Genomic DNA, 24,941 nt, shown 5'->3' on the forward strand with positions numbered 1-24,941 from the left:
GCTACTGGCTAGTTCCACGCACAGGCCGATTAATCGCCATGCTGGGGACGGCAACGTAGCCGGCCATATACAGTTAGAATATGAAGCTTCTATTGCTCTGATAATTGTTCTTTCGGCCAGTCATGGCCTTTCCAACAAACAAATGGTTACAAAAACAAAAGTCCAGACGAGCGAATAATCACATTGACATAAAGAAAATCTACCGGAAAGTGTAAAACTGCACTGAGGAAGTGCGTGTGCCAGCAAGGCTGTCCACAACTAGGCCACATTATCAACCATGTGTATGTGGGTGGGGAGCGGTTGGCTTTACGGCTCACTCTTGATTAAAACCGTGGCCTTTGTGTGTGGGTGTGTGTGCATGCGGGCGCGTGAGATTGTAGGCACTGTCGGCAAAGTGATTCAGAAAGCGAGCAAAAGAGGGGCAAAGATAAAAGTCTGTGCCTACCCGGTAAACAGCCCCAGTCGGAGTGTCAACACACCCTGGGACTACATAAACAACAATACAAACAACATCAACACTATAAGCGGTAGCAACAGTGCAGGCGGTAACGCCATAACATCACAGGTGTAACTCGGACGTGGAATTAGTACTCTCAAGCCCTATCACATCACCTAGCCCTTTACTCTGGCGGTGTTTTCAGTTTTCTTTCCAAATTCATTTTATGTGTGTGCACACACGTTGACGTACCTGGATGGAGAGTTGAAGAGCTGTGTAGTGCAATGTGGGCTCATTAACACCGTCGACACTTAACTTCGAAAGGAAGGTCAAAAGTTGTCTCCATATCGTCGTAACAGCACTCAGTAGTGTTTTAATCGGGACCTGTTGAAGAAAGAACTATGGTCTGAAGGCCAAATGAGGCTAGAGAGAAGTCCAAAAGTAACAAATTAGCTAAAGCCCAAGTATATCAAATTCATTTCATACATCAAGAAATTTTTTTTCGGATAGTTACTGAGACTCCAAAATAAATCATTATGGTGCTTGACTTTCATTTCAAATCATGTCTGGACTGCTGGCTGCCAAAGTCCCCCTCACAACCATGAATGGGTATTACGTCTTTCTTGGCATCACCATCTGGAAACGATATTATTAATTAGGTAGCAATGACAAACCTATCACACAGTCAACTACTCATGCTAACGAATGACTAATCGCAGTCATGACTAAATCCTCTTCCTCCTTTCCCCCTCCCTACACTTTGATAAGAGAGCAGAGAAGGCAAAAAATGCATTTTTTTTGCATTACAAATTCACTTCAATTGCTGGTAGAAGTAAATGAAACCAGGTAGTGCTGTTTATGCAGAAGGGTGGATCGACAGGGCTAGAGGTGGGAGGTAGGTTTTTATGACGAAAGTCATTTGAAGGCATGTGACGCGCGGTTTTTGAAGCAGTTATGTGTTATTAAATTGACATGTCTCTGTCTGTGAAATGGTGGATTCATTCACTTTAAGGACTCTGCACTATGTGATGCTCCAGTTAATGTACTCCATAGGTGGCAAATTCAATTTTGTGTTTTGTTTCGATTACCTGACAGTAACAAAAATATTATTCCAAATACACCAATGGGATCAAAGAGTAGAATATTCCCTTCAAGTTAACATACTTAAAAAAAATCGTCGAAATAGAGACTCACAAATACCGGAATTGCGCCTTAAAACTCACCACCTTCTTATTTTGATCCTATTGCCAAGGTGGAAAAAAATCGATATTTATATTTATACAAGTCATAGTTGATAAGACAGTGCATGACACGCCATGCCCTGAGTGTTGTCGAAAGAGGAAGATGGGATACATGATCGGTTGAAATGCACCGTCAGGATATTATCTAGATAACTGACAACTTTGACACTAAGACCAACTCCGATGCGGACCCTGTAAATAGCAGTGCAAAACTTTAATTATGTGGTAATTAGGCTTGCCCATTGGTGTTATTAAAATTCATAGAATGGAAACTTTTGTTGATAATTAATGAAGAGTTTAATGAGAACTTTGGAATTGGCTCTAAGCAGATAGCGGGAGAAGATTAAGTTCCAAAATAGATAATGGAAGGCACTTAAGAGTCCAGTAGTGCAAGGTTAATTATTTGCTAAGGTTTCCATCTGGGATACTTCTGACCGACCATGAAAATGCTGTTAAATTATTTTAACTTTCCTTAACGTCACGTTGTGGAATACAAGGCATTAAGTGTTTCAAATCTACGAATTTATCTTTGTTTATCCTTTCCGAAAAACAATTAACTTACTTGCATTGTGAATGATTTAAGATCCTATAATTTATGGGGATTAGAGGGTACTGCGCACGCCATTTATTGATCACAACCAAAAAAATCGATATGACACTCAGGCCATTTGAACAGATGACAATTCAATCGATACCTTATTTAAAGATGAGTAAATTATTAATCAGTTTTTAAATTGTCAAAATTAGTAAACAGTCTCCCCATTAAGTCGAAAATTTTCCACTTTTAGCCTAAATGAAGCCGAAAATCAGTTGCAGTTCGAGGCAGATGGTATATTTCAAGTTGCCTTGGTTATTCGCTGATTACGGCTCAAGAAACTTAACATGGATACCTGACTGGTTTCACGGTTGGAACTGCAGTGATAAAGCGACAATATTGATTCCTTCCCTGTTAATTAATATCAAGTGACAAGAGAAAAAGAAGCATCACATCATTTGTAAGTTGACATGATTAGTCCACAATACAATGAGTGTTAATGCTGGGCTTCTCTGTCCAGAACAGAATCTACTGATGGCACCATTCTGTAGTAGATTCATGGTCTGCCCACTTGGCAATCTCATTGGGTCTTTGCTTATCACAGTTCAGGAGAAGTGATATCAACGCCTTATTGTTTAATTGATGGCAATTCAATCAATACCTCTCATGAAGACAGGCCGTAAATTGACCTACCAATGATTCGATGTAGTGATGCCAAAATGAGAGGGAGATGCTACTGTGTCCACTTTTTGTTTATTTCATCGACTCCGACCCTCTTAGTTGTCGCGCGCCACCTTTTGTCCACTTCCCCTCGCGTAATGCTCTTCGTTACACCGGTTAGAATAAACAGTCCTGCGTGAAGGGAGGGCGAAAAGGCGGACGAAATGGGTGTTGCTCGTCGTCTTCGTTGTCGTGGCCGTGGTCGTAGCCATGCACACACAAGGCTGTATTGCGACCTTGACGATCTGTCCGAATGCTGGGTTGCGCCCGATTTGGGACATGGGGTGCGTATTTTTGGACGAAAGGGCCTTAATGCACAGGCCTTGAAAACCCCTTTTAATCAAGTGTCATGCACACATACACATACACACACCCGCATCCACACAGCCACTTCAAGACCCCCTCCCTCGGCCTCTTACTCACAGGCTAACTACAAAAGCGAAAACACCAACGTCAACAAGATGAACAACAGTGGCTGTAGCTCCTAGTAGTACATATCTGTCCAGTGTCTCAAGAGGGAATTCAAGTACGGACAGGTCTTAGTGTGCATGTCCAACAATAAGTCCGTCGTTATTGTTAAATAGGCTTGACGCCGGTTTAAACGATCAAAAGCCATTGTCCGCCTATCTGCCTACATTTCACTTCTTATTAAAATGCAACCTTTTTGAACATAAAATCCATTCTGATGTGCATGAGGTCACTTTGGCTATTTGCACAATTGCCTGTGAGCCTCGTCTGGGGTTCTATTGGCGAAGGTTTAATCACTCAAGCGACCTGACCCGAAAATCAATGGGTCTATTAATGGGGTGAACTATCATGCAATACAATGGTTCTTTAAATGGTCTATTTGCTCTGGTTCAGAGTGACATCTGAAGGTTAGCCACTTTTAAAGACAAATGCGTGTCCGGAGTTGGAAGGGGTAAATGATACGGGTTAACGGTTTAATTCCAGCTGAAAGGCAGGCATTGAAGTGACTGTTTCCATTTCCCAAACAAGACTTCAATTCTAGCCATTTTTTGAAGGGCAAAGTTGCTCTTACCATTTGTAAGATTGCAAAAACGTTTTCGGATTGCTCTGAAATTGGTAGAAATGCACTTAGACATCCTGAGAAAAGCCTCGCATTCTATAGCACTCTATTTGATTTCAGTAGTATGCGGTAAACACAGAAACGAAGGCGAAACGGTGGTAGACCAATCATGGCCAAAACAAAAAAAACACCAACCACTTTCTTATTAGATAAATTGCCTTCATTTAATTTGCATATGACCAGACCTTTTGAATCATAGAACTTGAAATAAAATGCATCAAATGGCTTCCAAAGATAGGTCGCAAAAGCAAGCAACGCAGTCAAAAAAAGGCCCATAACTCAATTTATTGGTCCTTACCCTACAATTCGTCTCGCAATCATTTTTTATGTAGGTGGTACATAAATCTCGCCAGACGTCTTCCAAAAGAGTGTCAGGATTCCCATTCACCTCCCTTACCTCACGCCCAGAATCATACATTCCGACCCATCGTGAAGGGGAGGCGGAACCTTCTTTTTGAGGTAAATTGGGCTTCCTACGACGTTGCCCCAAGAATTGCTGCAATTAGAGGTATGGTGATAAATGGCGTCCTCTTTACGGACACACACCTATATACACACACATGCAGACCGACCTACCGACAGACGGACCAAAGCCCAACAGCAACTACTGCAGAAGCGGCAGCGGCAATGGCAGCACCATCATCTGTGACCTTCGCTTTGCCATCTTCTGGGACAGACAAGGCATGTCTGACATGGAAAATGAGGTTAAGTGCTCAGGCGCACGAAAGTGCATACATCATCAAGCACTTTCAACTGTAAGATCGTGTTTCTAATCAGGCCTGTAGTTTAGATATATCCAGTTAATATCAACACAAAAGAGGTAAATTGATGTCCCATTGCTTCACATGAACTATACAATTCGGTGCGACATGGCTTAATTCGCGCGTGATGATCCACGTGGAAAGAGTTGATAGATGGATAGGTAGATGGGTGGATAGATAGGTAGCTAAATAAATGAGTACATTTTGACGTACACACACACACGCCAAAAATGCTATAAAATTTACTGGCGATACGTAGGTTGATTAATAATGCAACTTTTTCGTCGGACCACTCACTGCCACTCGATCTTACATGAGAAGGATCACGCCACAGATAGGGAGCCAAATGCTGAGGCTCAAAATGTAGGCAGCATTAAGGGAGAGAAAGGTAAAACGTAGTAGTAGCACAAACATTGGGTTTCTGAAAATTGAAGTTATGTATTGAGGGGCTCGGGTGAGTCCATTCCTATTTGCTAGGTGGTGTGTGTACGATTGACTTGGAGCATGCGATGAAGGTAACACTTAATTGTGAGCAACACGTCTTCTTGGAGTACATTCGACAGGATAAGCAAAGCAGTGTTCCAAGATTGGCTAGTCAGTCAATAAAAAATCGGATTCCTTAAAATTGGCTTACAGGTGTCTTGGACATACGGTCTAGAGTGCCTACCTCCATGCCAATGCAATTCACCTTGTCTTAATTCAAAAAGAATAGACGACACAAACATGCACTATCCTTTACACGATAAAGATGTTTACTAAAACGACTTTTGAATCTCCAGACACCTGTTTTCAGCATTGTAAGGAACGCTTAAGCCCTAACCTAGTATTTAATTTCTCTTTGGGATGTACACACGCAAGTGGAGAGGTAGCATGAGCAGATGAATGACGAGGAGCCCACATGAAGTAGAATAATGCAGGAGATTGCCACAATGCCGTTTGGTAGTGATTAACTGAGCATAAAAACGGTTGCTTGCCTCCTTTCAGAGTGTAAAATGGTGAGGAATCTGCAAGTATCCTATCCGTGAGCCACAAAAGAAAAAGTAGCGCCTTTTCTAATATCACAATGCCGTTTTCCTAGTGACATTATTCACTGATTTCCCAATGTTCTTAAGTTAATTATATTCCCATTCATTTACATACCGCCACAACCGTTGAGTTTATTTCATTTATTTAAATGCAACCGACCGAAACCGATGTCTGATTCATGCATTTTGGGCGGCGGTTTTGCAGTGGGGGCTGGTTCCTCCTTATGTTCATAATGAATAGCTTGTTCAATGCTCCACTCAAGTGGTTGCAGTGATCCCCCCACTGCCCTCAGTAAAACCGCTAATATTAATGAGCCCAACGGCTATATTATCACGTTTGTAGGGGAAACCTTTTCCAGCATGCATTCAATGTGCAGCCTTTCCCCCTCCACACCCCTCCAGTAACAATTAGGCCTGGGGTTGTTAAATATGTCATTAATTAAAGGAGGGAGAGAAGGCTAGCCAATGAGAATTTGACTTTGGCTGTGATTGATTTTCTAATTAATTTGATTGCCTTGTCATGAGTTCACATCATTCTTAAGAAGAGTTCTTATTAAAAAATTCATCCTTTTATTGATTTTAGGGGTAATGGCAAAAACCAAGCCCTTGCTTTACCTACGGATCTTAAAAATAACATTGTGGCTTAGTGAAACAATGACAGCCATTTTTTTGCATTTCGACACAGATTGGAAAGGATTTTTAAGAATTTAATCTTGTGGTAGACAATTTTGTTTCATTTTTTGTCCAACTTGATATGTTACGGTCTGTATGCGTGAATGAACGCATACGTGTAAGGAGTTTTGGTAGACAAATGTTGGTGCGCAGTTTGTGGTATCCCAAATTCCACTACTAAAAATTTGTTGGGCATATTTTAGACATCTCTTATTGATACTCATTTAAAGTTGCCTAGACTTATTAAGATGCTAGGGTGAATTTAATTCATTAAAATCCTATGGCTTCTCCCACTTTTAATCCCCCACTGACGAAGCTAAATGCACGCGAATCCAACATCGTGGGTAGATAAAAGTCATTAATATTTAATTGAGGGATTTTAGAGATAACTGGTCGAAACGACGTTCAATCGAAGGGTTATGGACTGACACATTCCTGGATCATACATCGCTGTCGCGATGTCCAGTTTTCAACCCCTGCATATGTTCCACAAGTTAATTCCTCATTATTACAAAGCAAAGATGCCTTTTCTTTTCCGGAAAGGCAATGAGTTGCCATAAATACTTTATCTGCATCACTAGAGTCTAGACACCCTTGAACGAATTCCTAGTTTTGAAATTAAACTTCTGATTCGTTCTATGAACTTGAAATTTCGGTACAGACGCATCCTTTGCCGCCTATCCCCCTTGACAAAAAATGATGTTTTTTAGAGGAGACAACTCTTGCTGAGGAAGTGCGGTCGGACAAGAGAAAACTCTCAAAACTTACATAAAGAATCAAAGAAAAGATAGCCTTCCTTTCTTAAGAGCTGCACAAATCGAGGAACCTCATTATTACCAACTGTAAAAGTAAGTTCAAAGTAAAAGTCCTGCTAAACATTAAACGTAGATTTATGGGACTGGATAGTAATGACAAAAATTATCTGGAAATCATATTTTGGATTCGCCAGTAATACATGCATAGATCCCAAAAGAGTGTACTGGACTAAAGATATCCAGGACGGATATCACAGTTTGGTGTAGGGAAGAACTAGCAAGAGGAGATGGGGCAAGCAGCTATCAGTAGCACCAAATTTTCCCCTTACCACGTAGCAATTCGTAAGTTGGCTGGAGTTGTCAAGTTAGATAGGAAAAAAAAACGAAAACAGTAATGAAGTGGAAGTGATAATTCCTAAGTAAAAACACTTAGATTATTATTGACTTATTTATGCGTACAACTTAATGTTTACTAAAGAAGCTTACAACCACAGTGGAGGTTTCAATCTCCAAACTTCAGATTTCTCTACTTTCCAACATTTGACATTGTCAATTCTCTCCAAAATTAAACCTTCTGGGAGAAAATGTACTTTATACTGATCCTGATTCGCGAATTCAGTGCGTTTTACATGTGCCCTTACCTCCTTCGCTTTTGAGGTCATTAAAGCGATTTGTGATGTAGGGCAGGTGTTATCGTTGAGTTGGGTGGATCAAGTTCTCTCTTTTTTTAGCATCCTAGACGCCTCAGAGGTCGGTCAGTTCAACAATAGTGACGAGTCAGACCCATGCAAGACATTATGGCATACACTTCAGTTTTAACCTTGCTAGGTGCTCGCTTAAACGGACATGTGCGGAATATTCCAAGAACTAGAGTTGAAGAATCCTAGTTGTCTGTCCTGGAGGCGCATTAGATGGATATCGCTCTGCTACAGCTTGACTGGCTGTCTTTGAGACAGTAGTGAACCGTCTCTGAATGTCCGGCGACCTTTCGTACTTCGGCAGTGACATCATTCTACCACTAGCCGTTTAAGTGTTGTTCAAGTGTGGTCAAATCGCATTACACACCAGAACTTCCGGCCTTAAGAAGACAGATATGGAGTATTTCATGGAAGAGCAAAAATACGGCAAATTCGCCTAATTTATCTCCGCGACTCCGTCCTGCGGAGATGGGATGAGGATTAAAAGGGGAGAGGGGGCAGAAATGGGGCAGGAATGCCTTAACTCGCCATGCCGCATGGGTCGTTTGAAGTTGCAATGACAAGTAGGTCGGGGAGACCAGAATGAAGAGGCGGTGCACGACGTTATTGAAATCTAGCCCGCCTGCATGTGTGTTGGCATGCGTGCGCGCTTGCACGCATTCCGGACGAGGAAAACAACCCCAGAGGAGATGCAACAAAACAAGCCTGTCGGTTCGTTTGAAGTAGCGGAATTAAATAGTACTTTGTTTTGGATTTAAGCTAACACGCGCATAGCAAATACTGTCGCGTTCTGGGTTTATCTCGACGCGACACAGAAGGAGAAAAGGATACAAAAATCCACTACATAATTGTAATGAAACATTGGGGCGTGTAACAACCAGAAAGCAACTTCGGGCTCATGGAAACTTTTTAGCCAGCTTATCGACTCCAGTCCCCTTTTTTGATCCAAATTGGGGATCAGAGATGTAAAAAAGTTAATTGGCCAAAGGGAGGGGAAGTGAGAGCACAATCAGTGGAGACTTTCAACGCAGTCTATTTGACTGAAGCGCAGGTGGATTTTGGAGTAAACAAACCGCGTTTTTGCGCAGTATTAAGCACACATACACACACACACACACACACTTCTGTCTGCAATAAACTGATACGTCTTCAAGAGCCTAGATTGAGGAAATGTTTGGTTAGAGATACTTCCAAGGAAGTGGATGAGCTAACCTGAGCCTGGTATGGGAATATGTAACTCCAACTTTAAAGCGCCAAAGAGGGATGAGGTGGATGGCCGGTCTTTCATGTCAGCAAATCATCACCATCACCACATTCTATTATTTGTCAAAGTCACTAGGGTACCCAGGCTTCCTTCCCTCAAAGAGCTCCTACTGACACCTTGGCACGAGGTGGTGATAACCCTTCTGCAAATTTGTGTCATAACGACCATTTCCTTAATCCATGTGTGTGTGTGAGTGGGAGTGTCTGCAAATGGCACTCACGAGTTGATCGAGTGAAAAAAAAAAGACTTACCAACAATTAAGACACACTGGTGTAACTGATAGACACAAAAAGGTGAACATGTGTGATAAAAATTTTCTAATTAAATTAAGAGTCCGCCATATTGTGGGGGGAAGTGGCTTCTGGTAACAGTTTGATGTGATAATAAATAAAACAAAAAAACCGATGGTCAAAATGAAACTGGAGCTTCTTAGTGCAGTCAACCTCCACTCAGGAGGAAAATGTTGTTGCTGCAAAAGTAACATAGACTCGTTTTAATGCATGCAGTGAGGTAGAATTGACAGAAGGTTCTTAATAAATTATGCCCCATCAGGATGTATCAAAGGAATGGCTAATGACGCTTTAGAGGCTTACGGTTTTTGTAATGTCAGTTTTAAATGACCAGTTGGAGACCATTGTAATGTCTGGTTGAAAAAAAAGAGGCTCAAAGAATACTTCTTTAGAGTGATAATCTAAATGTCATAAAAAGCCGTTTATTTTGAGCACCACACTCACTAAACCTATAAATTAACAAAACATGGACCATGATCAGACTAGTCCAAGGTGGTGCTACGTGTAAGATTCTCGGTTAGAAGGACCCACTCCACTTTTAACGTAAACCAATGAAAAAAGGGCCCCCAGAGGAGTTGCATTCAACCCCATGTATAGACATAAAAACGGGATGGTAGAGTGACTACATGATTCAGACGAGGAAAAGTTAAGCTGCTAGGTGCACACTTCAGGGATTCCCCTGAGATCCTCGATACAGCGCGCACACCAATTAATGATTAGTTTCGGCGACTGCAGGCTACTACAAAAAAACCTCCTAGTGTATATAATGTTAGTAGTTGATAAGATTAATAATTACATTCGACATAAGACGAATGACTAACATTTTTTTTAGGGCGTAGTAGTGGCATAAAACGCGCTTGGATGCATTTAGTTATTCAACCTTGGAGAGGAGAGAATTACGTAAGTCCTTTACACCAAAACCCACCTCAAATATGCAGAGCCAGAGCACCCATTTCGGCCTACTGCAACTAGACAAACAAAAAGGTGCGAAAAAGAAAGGAAGAAACACGAGGCCCTGAAACGATGCAAAGTGGAAAAGATGCATGATAGAGCAGACGTTCTAGACGTACCCGTCCCACAGCCTGGGTTGTTGACAAATGGCACACAAAAGGGGTAAGGAGTAGAAGGGTCGACTTTCGTGCTCCCCGGTTTTTGGGATAAACATCGGCGGTCTGGTCAAAACACCAACACAAAGGGCAAACTGGAGGACACCAAAAACAACACTAACAGCGCATCCTACTACTATGGGATTCAACTGTCTGATTTCTAAGGGAATCACTGGAATGTCCATGTCTGGTATTGCATTATCTGGCGACAAAACTGATGGTGGGTTGATCGTCATAGAAACATGGTCAAAACACGATTTTTTCATAGCTAATAAGCAAGCATCTCAAAAGTGACTAGCGTACTTATAAGTTTTAAGTAGGGGGTGTAAAATGGGTTTGCGTGTGAACAAATGCAAGGGTGAAAGGATTTTGAGAAAACATTTGGTGAATAAAGTTTATTTGACAATCGTAAAATTGGTAAACCCATATAATAGGAGTGGTAAAAAAATTGCTAGGATATTTAATAATGGAAAGCAGAAAAGGTTTGAGTTGTTTAAATTATTTGCTTATATAAAGCTGAATTTAAAAATCGTGGGACCCATAAATCCATTTAATTTTCACGAAAATTGAGTGAATTTTTGCCCTTCCAAAAGGTGCTAACACTACTAAAATCCTTTTACCCCAAGACTTCTCAATAAATATCGAACGCCACTACTTAGGAATGCAAAGGGTGTCGAAGAAAGAAGACTTTGTTCGGTTTTAGACACAATATAAAACGTTAAATCTTTGTTTATCTCTCACTTCCGGTAAAGGGATCACCTTGGGTCCCCACTACCGTACCTTAGCCGAGTAAGCTGGCCTCTGGGTCACGCCTGTAGCCAAGCCCCTCTGTATCGCGAATGCATATGTTCTGTCCTAGGATCATGGCATCTTCCTTCTTCAAGGACAGTTTTGGGCGCTCTGTAACCCATATTTGGCTGTGATGCATGCTCTGCTGAATATGCCTTTAAGACGACGAGTGTAATAGGTTCAGTGTTCCTCCCTTTCACTTCCGGTTTCATATTCTAGACACACAAAGCGTGTGAAAATTTGCATTTTTATTTGGTGAATGAAACGAGCTCTTGTGGATTATTAAGATTTAAAGGGGGTCGGGGCTAGTTTCCTCCTCTGGGGCTAAAGGCGTACGCTCCGTCACGTGGTTGCCATAAACTGATAGCTTTTCAATTAAAGGTACATTCAACGAATGGGAAGTTTCCGCCAGCTTCAGATGAGTGGACGTTGCCGATCTCTAAGGGAGAGATAAACAATTATCCCCCGTAAAAATTAAATAAACCATAAATAGAAGCCGGCTTCCTGTAGACAATCTTCAGGATACAAGGGTCTGAAGCCGAATACAAAAGTAAAATGCAATACAAATGTTCGATAGCGTCATTAGACTGGAAAAATTATGAGGGGCAATTATGCAGACTACTAGTAAAATGCCGTTTTCAATAACTAAAGGGATAACAATTGGGGATTACAAATGAGGCATCTAGAAAGCAAAAAAGTGGACGCCACAGCGTGAGGCGCAAAAATTGTAGCATAAGTTTTATATTTATATAGGCATTTTAAGCAAGTTGAAGAAAGCAAACTCTTCCATACCAGAATCGTCTGATGAAATTTATTTTGCCGTTTTTATGAACTCCACGGCAAGTTACGCCCTTTTGCAGCCTACAAAGGCGTTGAGTGAAAAGTCAATGCATTTATTTGATTTTGCCAATTCTCTCAAAAACATCATCATATTTTGTCGATTAGAATGCATGTTGCAACCTTAGAATGCGATTGGTCTGTCCATTTGTTGCTAATAGTAACGTAACTTGATGAAAATTGAAATGTATTTTTCTCGTGTGTGGATTGCGCAGGTTAAGTAGGCGAAAAAATTAATGGCTATTCGTGTTGGTAAAGTTCGAGAATGGACTAAAGACGAGCTGGAGGATGCTTACTTGCGTTTATATGATGAAAATCAGGAGTTTCGCCGAGTTATTGCAGAACAAAACAGTAAAATTAAAACGTAGGAGTATCTGCACTTTATTGCAACTCTTAAAGGCTTAGCACAAAAATTATGAGAATTGCAGCGGATAACAAGAAATTTTCCGATGTATATGCTAAGGCGAAGGAGGACGTTTTTCGAGGAGATCAACATACCAAAAAGGTACGACGATGATATTATATACAAAGTTGGCAATTTTGGGACTCTTGTTCTTACAAAAATAGCTTGGTAAAATATTAGGATTGCGCGGTGTTTCTCGTGATATTACACGTTGTTTGTAATATTTAGTGTGTTTTTTCTTTTTACAACAAATATATTGAATTTGGTTCACTTTACGGTAGTGCGTTTCTATCTTTCCAAGGACGAAGAACCACCTTTGGATAAATCAACACCTCTTTTACGGAAAATCAAAAGGCAAAATGTCCAAAACGCAGCATTGTTAGTTTTTATCTTATTCATATCAGTTGATCCAGTGCTTTACATACGAATGCATTTGCTTGTCGGCGAAACACACAAAGCCATAGAATTATATTTTGACTTAAGTGACTTTCAAACAACTGCTTCTTGCAATATTTACCAATAAATTGCCAAAAACTCTAAGCACATTACAGACATTACATTGATGGGTATCATATTAATTCTTTCTTAACTTTGGTCTTGATATTTGCCTATTATTCTTGTATTTTCTTAGAGAGAAAGCCATAAAGCAACTTAACAATCAGAACATACAAATGAAATCCCGCATTAAGGAACTGGAGCTGGTAGTCGACAATCAGAATAAGATAATTCGTGATAAAGAAGAAGCAGAAGATGCATTCAAACAGAGGTATTTTTCGTCGTTCATCATTAGCACCATCATATATTACAGGTTTTACTTACTGTGAATGGAAATATTTCTCTTTTGCTGGATTTAGAGATACCTTTGCCGAGAACATTGAAATGATACGTTTAAAAAGACAACTTGCAGAGAAGGAGAAGGAAATTGAACACTTGACGACTCAGGTGGCCTCAACACGGGAGCAGCTGAATTTGGTGGACCTAGAGAAACACAGTATTCATAAGCAAGATATGCAGACAGATTCTATGGGAAAAAATGAACTGCAAATTAAACTGCATTTTGTAAGTTATAGCACTCTACTAAACAATTTCCTTGCTAAAATATCTTTGGAATATTGTGTATTAACAATAGGGTCGTTCAATATACCTTCGGAGGCCTATGTGAGTAACATCTAAGATCAAATTGCATGGCATAGGTAAAAGCATTCTGAACCATGTGTTCAACCCATCCTTAAGTTAGTTTTAAGGGTTCCAATTTTTTACTGACCGAATAGCCAATCTTAGGAAACAGACTTACTTATCAATTGTATTCTTAGGAGTGGTGTTCAAAATTAACTACTGTCTCCATCCCTTGCTCCAAGTCAATCAATCACCTGTGTCACCTTGCAAATGGGAATGAACTCACTTAAGCCTTATAATGCATAACTTCGGTATGTAGGAACCCAATATTCGTACTACCTCCACGTTTTATCTTTCTCCTGCGTAATACTACCAAGTTGTTTGATCCCTAGCATTTGGGTCCCTATCTGTGGCGTGATCCTTCTCATGTTAAGCTGAGTGGCAGTAAGTGGTCTGACAAAAAAGTTGCACCATTAGTCAACTTACGTATCGCCAGTAAATTTCATAGCATTAGTGGTGTGCTCGTATACATTTATTTATTTATTAATCAATCAGCCTGTCTGCCTATCTTTCTGCCCATCTATCCATCTATCTATTAATCTATCTATCTATCGACTACTGCCGCTTGATACAAACCATGTTGTACTGAACTGTGTAGTTAATTAAGAGAGAGGAAATGCCACTTTTCCTCTTTAATATCTGCACTAACTGTGGATGTTAAAATGACAAATCTGGCTAAAAATATGTTTGATCACTCTGAAGCGCTAGACAATGTATTCACTTCTGCATGCTTAAACGTAAGATAACCTCATTTCCCATGTCAGATTCGTCTTGTTCATTCCACGTGGTGGTAAAGCAGTCATTAGTGATGCTGGTGCTATCATTGCTACTGTCGTTGTTATTGGCACCACCGCTTCTGCTGCAGTAGTTAGTGGGCTTCAGTTTTTCGATCGTTCTCTATGTGTACGTGGGTCCGTAAGGGGAAGGTCATTTATTTTCTTACCTCTAATTGTAGCAGTGCTTGGGGCAACGTCATGAGAGAGCCAATTAATTATATAAAAGGAGATTCGTCTCCTTTTCATAATCAGTCGGAATGTTCGATTCTAGGCGAAAGTTAAAGAAGAGACCGAAATACCGACACTTTATAAAATACGTTTGGAGAAGATTATGCCGCCACCTTTTAACATATTTGATAATTTTTACCTACTGCTGTCAATTTTTCTTTGTAAGATTTTTCCCATTACAATTGTTTACTAAATTAGTGTTTATTTGACACATATATGGCTACAGATTATGCTTCCTTTCCTTTTTAATCATTCCTTATGGTACCTCGCATTGAAATGCTCATTTTCGACGCTAATGTGGTTTTTTAGCATTTATCCTTAGATTTAATGGCCATTAAGACAGTCTTCATTTTCCTATTTTTCCATAAGATCGCTACAATACATGAATTAAAAAATCTTATTATCGTTAAATCTTTAACACTTGCGGTAATTAATTGAAGTGGGAATGAAATCACTCCATGCCAATTTTAGAACTTTGGGGATAATGATTCGGAAGACTTGATGGAGTTTCTTAATGTAATTTTGTTGTTTACGTGTAACGGAAATGTTTATTTCTTCAGTTTGACGCTTTATATGGTAAAAAGAAGAAATAAAGCTTCTAATTAGGGGATGAGCTTCCACTAACCAAGGCAAACCAGGACTTAGGAGTAGCTGATATATTTGAGTAGCATATACAGGAGTAATGTGGCCAAATAACTCCCGGCACCGTTTGTCTGCATAATTTGAGAACCATATTTCTAGTTTAAGTACAATGCTACCAAACTAGACATATTTGTCAAACTTGTCATCTTTTCTATGCAAAATAAAGTCCCCAAATATTCGTTAACCTTTTACTTTAGCTTGAGGACAAAGTGGCCGAATACGAAACTGAAAATAAAATCTTACGCGAATCCAATGAACAAATTTTAAAAAGGTATGCTTGCTCTCCAAGCCTCTATATTATTCTTTCTTCTGATAACCACTCCACTCACCCATTCATTTTTCCATCCTGGATATGTCCATCTCTTTCGGACTCAACTATTCATTCCGGTTCCAGCCCTTCCCTCTCAACCTTGCCATGTCTATCGCTCTCTCATCTATCCGTCCATTCGAGTATCAAACCTTCAAGATCTATCCATCACAAACCCATCCATCTCGGGTACACAAACACATATTCATGCACAGTCCAGTCCCTTTTTGATCCTCATCCATCCTCTTAAAAGCTCTTTGGCAAGAGGATCCGACCTCCAAACGGTAGATTTATTGCTAGAAAAACTGCAGCATCTGGAGCGCAAGATGTCCGCATCGCGTGGTGATCGGGAGAAGCAGTACGAAGAGATGCGTCGTATCCACAGCTCCCTGCAGACGCGAGCACAGAGTGCAGAGACGCGAATCGAAGCACTCTCCCGACGTCTGGAGGACAGTCAGCCTTCTCGGAATTTGCAGGAGCTGTGTGAGGTAAGAGGGGGCACCGATTCTGCCATCCTTTCAATGGTTCACTACCCTGTCCTTATTTTGGTAAATAATCAAACATCCAGTGGAAATTTATTTAGTTTTGATATCCTTACTTTTTTGTAAATCATCTATTCATTCCTGGCCTTTTATTTAAAATTTAGTCAATTCTCTAAGCCCTGACTGGCTAATTTTACAAATTCCGTTTGCCCAAGTAATCATATTTTATTCCGTGAACTTGGTTGTGGTGGAGAAAACTAACGCTGCCAGTGATTCTGCCTTCTATCTAAGTGACAGAATACTCTTGGATACTTATTGTCTTGGATAGAGATATGCATGGCTAAATATGGTCAGCTATAAAGAAAATTTCATTCGCCTTAAACGTCCCGATCCACCGTCTTGAGCACGGACACACTCACCGTGGATATGTACATGAGTGCGGTCCGATGTCATTGGGCCATATTATTTAAAATCAAACCGTTCTATCTACTTATCAGTTCATCTGAAACCTCCCCATCCGTATACCCGTCAAGAATTCATCCACTCATCGTAAATCATTTACACATCCATCCAGCTGTCTCAGATCCATTCATTCATCAACCCGTACTGAATTTACGCAACCACCTCTTACTCAATCTATGCTTGCTTTCATTAATGCAGTCTTCCTTTATTACTCTCTAGATTAGTTAACCTTTCTATTCATTTCTATCTCGTTTCACGCCTGGCCAGTTTTCTATTTGCAGAATCGACTCCACCCAGTATCTATCAAACCACCTTCAAGCAATTTGCCCATTCGTCTATCGTCTTCAATTTTTGCAGAAAACAAACTGTCGGAAAAGTAATGAAGCTTACTACCATAGTTGTCTATTAAATGCGGAAGACTTGGCTTAGTTGTAACCTTGATAGCTACTTTTGATCTTGGAATCATTTGCACAGTATCTTCACATATTTATGGTCAAAGTCTCCGCTTCAATTTAGTCAGTCGGCCTGAGTGTAAAGGACTTGGAAGCTGCACTTATTCGGATGAGTAGACGAAGGGAATACCCCGCTGGAGACACTGATGCGGATGTACTTCCATGGACTTCAAAAACACCTCAGAATGAGGGTAATGTTTATAATGTTGTAATAAAACCTATTTTGCTGGAAAGTCGATGATACGCATAATCTTCATTTTTAAGACTACTGATTGTGACTTCTTTATTATCTTATTAGATAGCTATTCCTCTTTGAAAAAAGATCACATCAATTTAAATTTGGTGGTAAGTTTGCGTTATGAAAATGAAAAACTAACCATAAAATGAGCATTGAATGTGTTCCAGCAACCAATAATAGGAACCCAATAAATATGGGATATTTTCTTTAAAAATTAGTTGAGACAAATTAAAAACCATTCAAGGCTCTCAGCATCCAAAAGATGCGGTGAAAAGACTGACAACATAGTTACGGTGTTGGGATTTTCTTTAGAATGTAGTTGGACACCACATCACACAAGAGGTCCCAGATTTTTTCAGTAGGAATCTTTGGTCCTTCGATTTAATAGACGCTATACCATCCAACCCTTTCAGCGACAAAGGGTGCGCACGCGGAGGCAGTAGGGGGGTTGGCCCGAGCGCGACTACCCATTACGCAGTACCGAGTGCCAGAGGAGTATCGGAGGGCAGTGGTGAACGCCACGACCCAGTTCGACCTAACCCAATTCGGGAAGTACACGCCACTTCTAGAACCGGGGAGTGGTCGGGCCAAGGGACTGGGCTTACAGAGAGCCTTGCCTACAGCGGTAATGGAATGAACGCAAGTTAATGGGTGCTCCTGTGTGTGTGTATACATGAGTTTCCGCTTAAAAAGTAATTCAAAACGTGGCAGTTTCATAATGCATGCTTTGAATTCATTCAAAAGAAATAGTCACACTTGAAAGGGTGGAAGGGAATCTTATTAGAAAACAACCGAACAAAAGCGCCGTTCAAGCACAACTATACCACTCAAGACCTCATTACTCATACCACAAAACTGACAGGCGAGACAATTTGCACTTTATTCGAAACAAAAAGGAAAAAGAAAGATTCACAGCACCATGTTTGTCCCCTGCATACCACGGATGACATTCCTCCAAGTGACAATTGCCAAGAGAGCTAGACATTCGGGAAATGGAGCCCAGATGGAAGAGTTGGTTGGGGCCAGGTCTTTCCAAGCGGCATTAGTCTGAGCTATTACCAACGCATAAGGAATAGAATATTGACACGTTGTTTTTGAGTCAAGAATTTCAAGCAACAATACCCGATACAATTATCAGCATTTCTTTTAGAAATCCTTTCCTAGTGAAGGCCCCTCGTTCGAAGATGGAAGAAATCTTTTTGAGGTAGCTCTTTACACGCTTCCTACATTATCAGAACTGACATTTTCCCTATTCTATATTTCTTTTTCTTTATTTATCACGTAAATGAGTTCACTTATTTGATATCCACCAGCCTGTTTTTTTAGATCAACTTGGGTGAAATTGACTTGACTCCAGACCAATTGGAAGCATGTCCCAACGGGGTCTTTTGCGTGTGGCGTTTTTACGACTTCGAAGTACAATCAACCGGCACTGTCCGCGGCAGACGCTCCAACTTCAACCTCACCGTCCAGTATCCTGTCATCACGGATGAGGCATTTTGGACTTACCTTCATGAGGTGAAGTAATGTAGTATGGAATCCAGTAATTAGATGTGTTATCAAAACAAGAAACACAGAGGAATACAGTAAATCCAAATGGATTCAAGTGGTTAAAATGTACAAAATTGAATGAAATCCGTTGCAAAAACTCTTAGGCCATTTGAAATCGGTCATTTCCATCCAAATGACTTTATCTCTTTCAGGAAACATTGCTCAAGAATATTGATGTAAGCGAATGAAGGCAAATAGCTGTTGGTTTTTATACTTCCAGATATCGGTTGTCAAGTGAAGATGATGTTTTTATTGTACTACAGAAACACTGTAGCATAGAACTTCACAAGGTCTTGCCGGACTTGTCATCACAACAGATTGGCGAGTTTGAGTTGGGTCTGCAGTATCTGCTTCGACCGGAATCATACGCATGTAAGAACAACCTACAAATGAAATGAAATTAAGGTTTTTCCATCACGCCACAAAATATGAAAGTAGTAATAAGATAAAGAATGAACCACAGTTGTAGACGGCACTTTACTACTCCTTCCCATTTTGCAGCTTTTTTGTTAAGGTAAAAGTTAAAACTATGGATAAGCAGTCTCAACGACATTCATGCAGAAGGCTGAATCGTATCCGATGACAAGAACATACCTCCAGACACCATCCGCAAGTCAAAGTAATTCGATAAATGATATGAATTGGATATTAATATACCATCACTACGATTATTCCGAGCTTGAGATGTAGATGCTCAGCCCTCAGACCAGTTATCATCCTTCTAATTAGGTCTATTGCATTATGCGGCCTTCGCTTTTCATCATGGAGATGCTGTAGAGCTCCCGGACATAATACTCGAACCAAATGCACACTAGTGACGCAGAAGAGATTGGGGCTATCAGCATGGTACAGTTGTGGAGCCTCCAAGTGGCCCGTTACCCAAGACCGACAGTTGAACAAACAACGTATTACTACATCATAAGTATTCTCTTGATAAGGAGAGGCCGATTGTTATTGCTGATGGCATGACAAGTACCCTGCCAATGTTGCACATATGTGGGACCGCATTTCACACATGGGAAACAGAAAATGAATAAGACTGGGACAGAAGAACAAACTTGCTAATTATTTGATTCATAATAGAAAAAGGAATTACCTGAACTCCGGCGGTTTGCTTTCTTTTGGGACTGCACGAGTGAACAGGTAAGCGTTTGGCATCGGCATCATTAACTCAGCCAGTGTTAAGAACGCAAAGAGCTCTGAATAACCTCAATGGTTGCTTGCAAGCACTGACACCTCGACAGACTCACAAATCCCAGAGGATGTCAGGCTTATTGGGTCGAAAGAGAAGACGGGAGATTGAAGGTATACTCCACAGGGCGGTCTCGTTCTTCGTAATGGACATATGAGCATTCTATTGCCTAAGAGAAATCGGAGGATTTTTATCGCAAAATTTAGCAGTCAAGTAGCAAGATACCAACTTGGAACAGAAATAACAAGTATTCGTGGAAGGGGCTGCCAATTTTACTGGTGTATCCCGCGTACAGTAGCTTCATCTACTGTGAAAAAGCCAACCCCGGTAAATAGGCAGGCGAAAAAAGCTTTGGAAGACAGCCAGTTAATCATGTCGAATTAGAAGGGGGAAGAGTAGGAGGATGAAGAGGACGTGAATATTCCTTGGGGGTCTTATTTCTCCTAATAGACTATCGCATTGGCAACGGCCAAATTCGGTGACAAATTATTTCATAGGATCTTTGGTTACACGCCATAAACCTCCCACAAGATTTGGAAACACGGATAAGCACTTGTCATAAAAGCGATCCAAGACAAAGATCACAGTGACCCAGCCCCCGTTACAGACGCAGAACGCCCAGAATAGTTACAAATTTTGTTCGCGAGAACAATCGTTTAATAGAGGATAGCGACAGAATCACGTTGGGTCGGAGCAGGGGAGACAGAGAGCGTAAATAGTAAGCGTGTAGGCTTTGGGGCAGTCCCAATCCTCACGATGGCAGATAATTAACCTTCGGAGAAAAGTAGTCGAAGAGTACCGATTTCGAGCAGGAAAGACCATGGGAAATATGCATTGCGAACTCTTCCAAGTTTTTCAAACCCCTTTCTCGCCTTGACTCAGCATCAGTGCTAGTAGGTAACATAGGGCAAGTAGTTTCAGTGCTCATTTACGCTTTCTCATACATTATAGCGACTAACACAGACGGCACAGCACAGCATTCAGTTCGAGTGAGCCGAGTGGGCCGATTTCGCGCCACAAAGCAGCATCGAGACGTTGAGGAGGGAGAACAGCAGCACCAACAACGTATCGTCGGACAGGTCGTCTACTGGGTGGGATTCCGTGCCCCCATTGACCGCTTCCTTCGGTGAGTGAACACCTCATTGAGCTGACGCATCGCATTCCAGCTTGCTTATCGGTACATGTATTGAAAACTGAATGATGTGTTTTCTCTTTCATGAAGACGCATTTAAGCTCCTATGTGTTAATATCCAAATTTCCAACAGTTATTTACTCTAGCAGACTTGTTAATATATCGCTCGGTTAAACACGCTTGTTGGTAAATATTTGAGCATTGGCAGATCAGCTCACAGAGTCGATAAGCCCAGCATTCAATAGTGAGATTTGTACTAAGCGGAACGCTCTAAGTTACTAATTCATACGCTTAAACAATACGACATTTGGTAATGTAAGGGGAGTAATAGAGCCAATATATCTCGTTAAAATCAGCCATAATAACTTATTTCTGGCTGCACGATTTTGTTTCAAAGTGCAAATACTTTGATGAACAATCTTGCAGAATACAACTTTTTCTAGGTAATAGAATCTTCATTTAATGCGTGCATTGTGCTGATTTCGCTCTTTTTTCACGAAAATCAAGTTAACATTTGTCAAAGGCCTATGTTTTTGGAAATCTTAGCTAGGTATCGGGTCATTGCAGTATTGGATTGTGCCATTAGTCAGTTTATTTATCCATGGTATTAGAGCATCCTGAGACCTCACTGAAAAGGCCAAAAGCCATGATGCTTCACCACAATATGCGTTGCTGACGTAGAGATGGGCCGAGGGCTATCGGCATGGCCTGGGAGCTATGCCGCCCGTCGGAAGTACAATCACAAAGCCTCAAGTGTCCGAAAACAAAAAAAGAGTTAAACAGATAATCCAATTATTATCTAGTTTCCCTTGGCTTAACGCTCGCAGCAACCATCTTAACGTAGTTGGTGCTATAATGAGACCATCCACAAACCAGCCGAGTCACTCATCGAATTTGCGTGCATCGGCAAAGATATCTGACTGCAACGTCACTGATCCCTCTCGGCAGTTTAACTGGGTCTGAACTCCGGTCCTATTTGGGAACAGTATTAGGGTGAAATGGCGATCTGCTGGCCATCGCGTATGTCCATTGCTAGTCGCGATGCACTGACCTCAGAACAGAGTCATTTAATAAAGGGCGGAGTTTAAAGTTGTTTTATGACGATGGGGTTTTGGATTTATTTCCCATTAACTTTATGGTCCCATTTTGGTGCTGCCCACCATATCCATCTGAGCTCTATTTAGCTAATGGAGAGGCAGGGGAGGGGGGTTCGCGTGTCCACTTAATTGACATCTTTGCACATGCACCGTAGACAGCTCCGTAATGAACTCTTCTAGATAGTTCACGGTTAATGTCGCTTCTGTTTTAATAGCCTTTCTGCAGAACACGGGAATGGAGTAGATGCAAAAGGTAGGCGTTATTGCCAACCCTTCTGTTAGGGATCATCACAGATTCTTCCATCCGTAGGACATACCTTTCGACCGTCATGTTAAGATTGACCAATTTTGGAGTAGAAGCCAGGGGAGTTGTTCTTTAGGATCGAATCCGTTTTCACTGCCACCATTGTAGCATCCTGAGAATTCCAGAAGGACAGAGCGGCTGCCAGCATGGCCTGGAAGCCATGTCACTGAGCCTTAAGTGCCCACGTAATGAAAAACGAAGAGTTAAACAGACAAAGTAATTCATGTTGAAGATAAGTTTTAACCTAGTTGGTATTTTTTGATGCCCTTTTCGCACTTTTTTGGTTGTATACCAATAGATCGGCAGTTCAACAAATTTTAAATTAAGTTGGCGCCTTTGCCTTATTCAAGTAAACCGTGATTTTGCTCTACACGTTCGTATCTCCTTCTGCACACATAAGGCAACTCTCCACGCTCGTTGTAGGCCTAAGTCTGCCAAAACTTCCAGTAAAGACCATCTTCACCCATTAAACCTTATTTCCCTTGTGAACACTTCACAATCGTTCGGATACGGATGTACCAGAAGTACCCACACCGATCATATTTTCCTAGTCTGAACCGAAAAGAGTGATTTCAAATTATTTTTAACAGTATCTACTTATCATTCCTAAAATGCCTAAGAAGTGAAGTTGTTGATTACAAATCTGACAAATCTGCATCCTCTTTTCTGACCGTAGAGACTATCTCGAGCAACACCAGAAGAAAGGCAGACTGAGAGATTTCGACGAAGCCTCTAATAGGTCACATCAAAGGGGAAAGAGACAACTGTCGATAGGACTGAGTGTAGAGGAATTCGCACCTCAGGTGGATTTTTGTTTTGCCTACACCTTCTGGAGATGCCCAGAGTACGTGTCCAGGATTTACGAGCCACCGGCAACTGATATCAGACTGATCACTCTCAGGGACTCTCCTCAGCTGGACAGGTAAACATCCTCGAAAATACCTTAAATCGGGTGAATTAGTGGGTATTCCCCACTCGTGCGTCTCAGCACCCTCAAATGCCATCCATATCATATAATGGATTCTGAGAAGAACAATCCATCAACTTTGGTTTATTTGTATAGACACCTGCGATCGTCCAGCCTGAAAGTGCTCTTAATTGAGGCGAAGGAAGGATCGTATCTCGGAATGGCTGAAGTACCCCTTTGTGAATTGGCGGAAAGTGGTGGATCAGTCAATGGGACGTTTGAAGTTCATCAACAACCTCCAAGGCAGCCTAAAATCCCACCTATCAGCGTTAAGATGGAGTGGAAATCCGTGACTACTGCAGATGAGAGGGTAAGACATCTAACCGGATTTGAAAGGAGCATATCAACCACTAAGTAATGGACGAGAGAACAAATTGAAGCCAATCCTGCATTTAATGCGCTGCAGAAGTCACTTTGAGACCTCGTAGCACAGGAGTTATGAGTAAGAAGACTTATTCCCCCTACTAGACATGCGTTAGCACATTCCAGTACTGTGTCTGTGTTCTCCTGGTAGTTGGATAGTACGTGCGGTAGAAAACAAAGTGAGGCTAGCCTTAAACCGTTCAATGTAGACTCACCAACGATTCTCCTGCACGTAAGATCCTGGCTACTCTTCGGAGCTCGGATGTCACCCAATCAAAGTTCCCAATGATCGTCTGGAGAAGTGCGACAGGCAACCGCGAGGCGTCATTCGCGCCAATGTATTGCCACCTAATGACCAACACCACCATTACAGGAATAATGTACTCAAAAAGTTCCAATTTACTTAGACTGCGAAGGCAATCGAAGGAGAGACCATAAGGCGCTAAGATGATCCCCTTTCGAGTTAGATTTGGCAAGTACGGACCAAGTGGGTTATTAGACATCAGTAAGAAGAAGCGAAACCATCGACAACTTACCATCTGTGTCGTCACCTTGTAGAGAGCCTCCGGACAAAAATCACCAAACCTTCTATGAAGAGACAGTGACCAAGGCCGATCAAAAGCAAGCGGCTTTAATGAAGTCACCATTGCACCACCTTACTATGGCCCCAAATGACACCATGACGCACCACCAACGCGTATTTCCAAAAATAAATTTTTCGACATCTCAAGAATCTCCAGAAATCCTCACCCCGTATTTGGAATGTCGAAAGTGCGCAACGCCGAAATTCCGCATTTTACCTCACTGAAGGTGCAGTGTGTGCAACTACTCGGAAAAATTAACACGATTCCAGAGTTTGTCAGCAAGGATGACCTGCAAGAAGAAATTACCGTCCGATTTGCCGCTGAACCCCCTTTCCTTACATCGTCAAAGTAATGAGACAGCGATGAAGA

At 41.2% G+C, this 24,941-nt stretch overlaps 2 protein-coding genes across 2 annotated transcripts; one reads left to right on the forward strand and one right to left on the reverse strand. All coding sequences in view use genetic code 11, as the record gives it.

Moving 5' to 3' along the window:
- Nucleotides 1–4,055: 4,055 nt before the first annotated feature.
- EGR_09624 (hypothetical protein) lies at nucleotides 4,056–10,856 on the reverse strand (the record flags this gene model as incomplete). The annotated part of the gene is made up of 4 exons (XM_024498873.1): nucleotides 4,056–4,220; nucleotides 7,315–7,375; nucleotides 9,788–9,885; nucleotides 10,728–10,856. The coding sequence occupies 4 exons, from the start codon at nucleotides 10,854–10,856 to the stop codon at nucleotides 4,056–4,058; spliced, it is 453 nt and encodes a 150-aa protein (XP_024346714.1).
- A 2,434-nt stretch (nucleotides 10,857–13,290) lies between these two features.
- EGR_09625 (rpgr-interacting protein 1 related) lies at nucleotides 13,291–24,924 on the forward strand (the record flags this gene model as incomplete). The annotated part of the gene is made up of 14 exons (XM_024498874.1): nucleotides 13,291–13,385; nucleotides 13,474–13,610; nucleotides 15,836–16,236; nucleotides 17,209–17,335; nucleotides 17,796–18,007; nucleotides 18,709–18,900; nucleotides 19,086–19,109; nucleotides 19,197–19,305; nucleotides 21,077–21,251; nucleotides 23,335–23,580; nucleotides 23,722–23,935; nucleotides 24,140–24,146; nucleotides 24,226–24,326; nucleotides 24,799–24,924. 14 exons carry the CDS (start codon nucleotides 13,291–13,293, stop codon nucleotides 24,922–24,924), a joined length of 2,166 nt encoding a protein of 721 aa, XP_024346715.1.
- Between the last annotated feature and the right edge of the window lie 17 nt (nucleotides 24,925–24,941).

Source organism: Echinococcus granulosus (assembly GCF_000524195.1).
Source record: "Echinococcus granulosus chromosome Unknown EG_S00157, whole genome shotgun sequence".
Lineage (NCBI taxonomy): Eukaryota > Metazoa > Platyhelminthes > Cestoda > Cyclophyllidea > Taeniidae > Echinococcus > Echinococcus granulosus.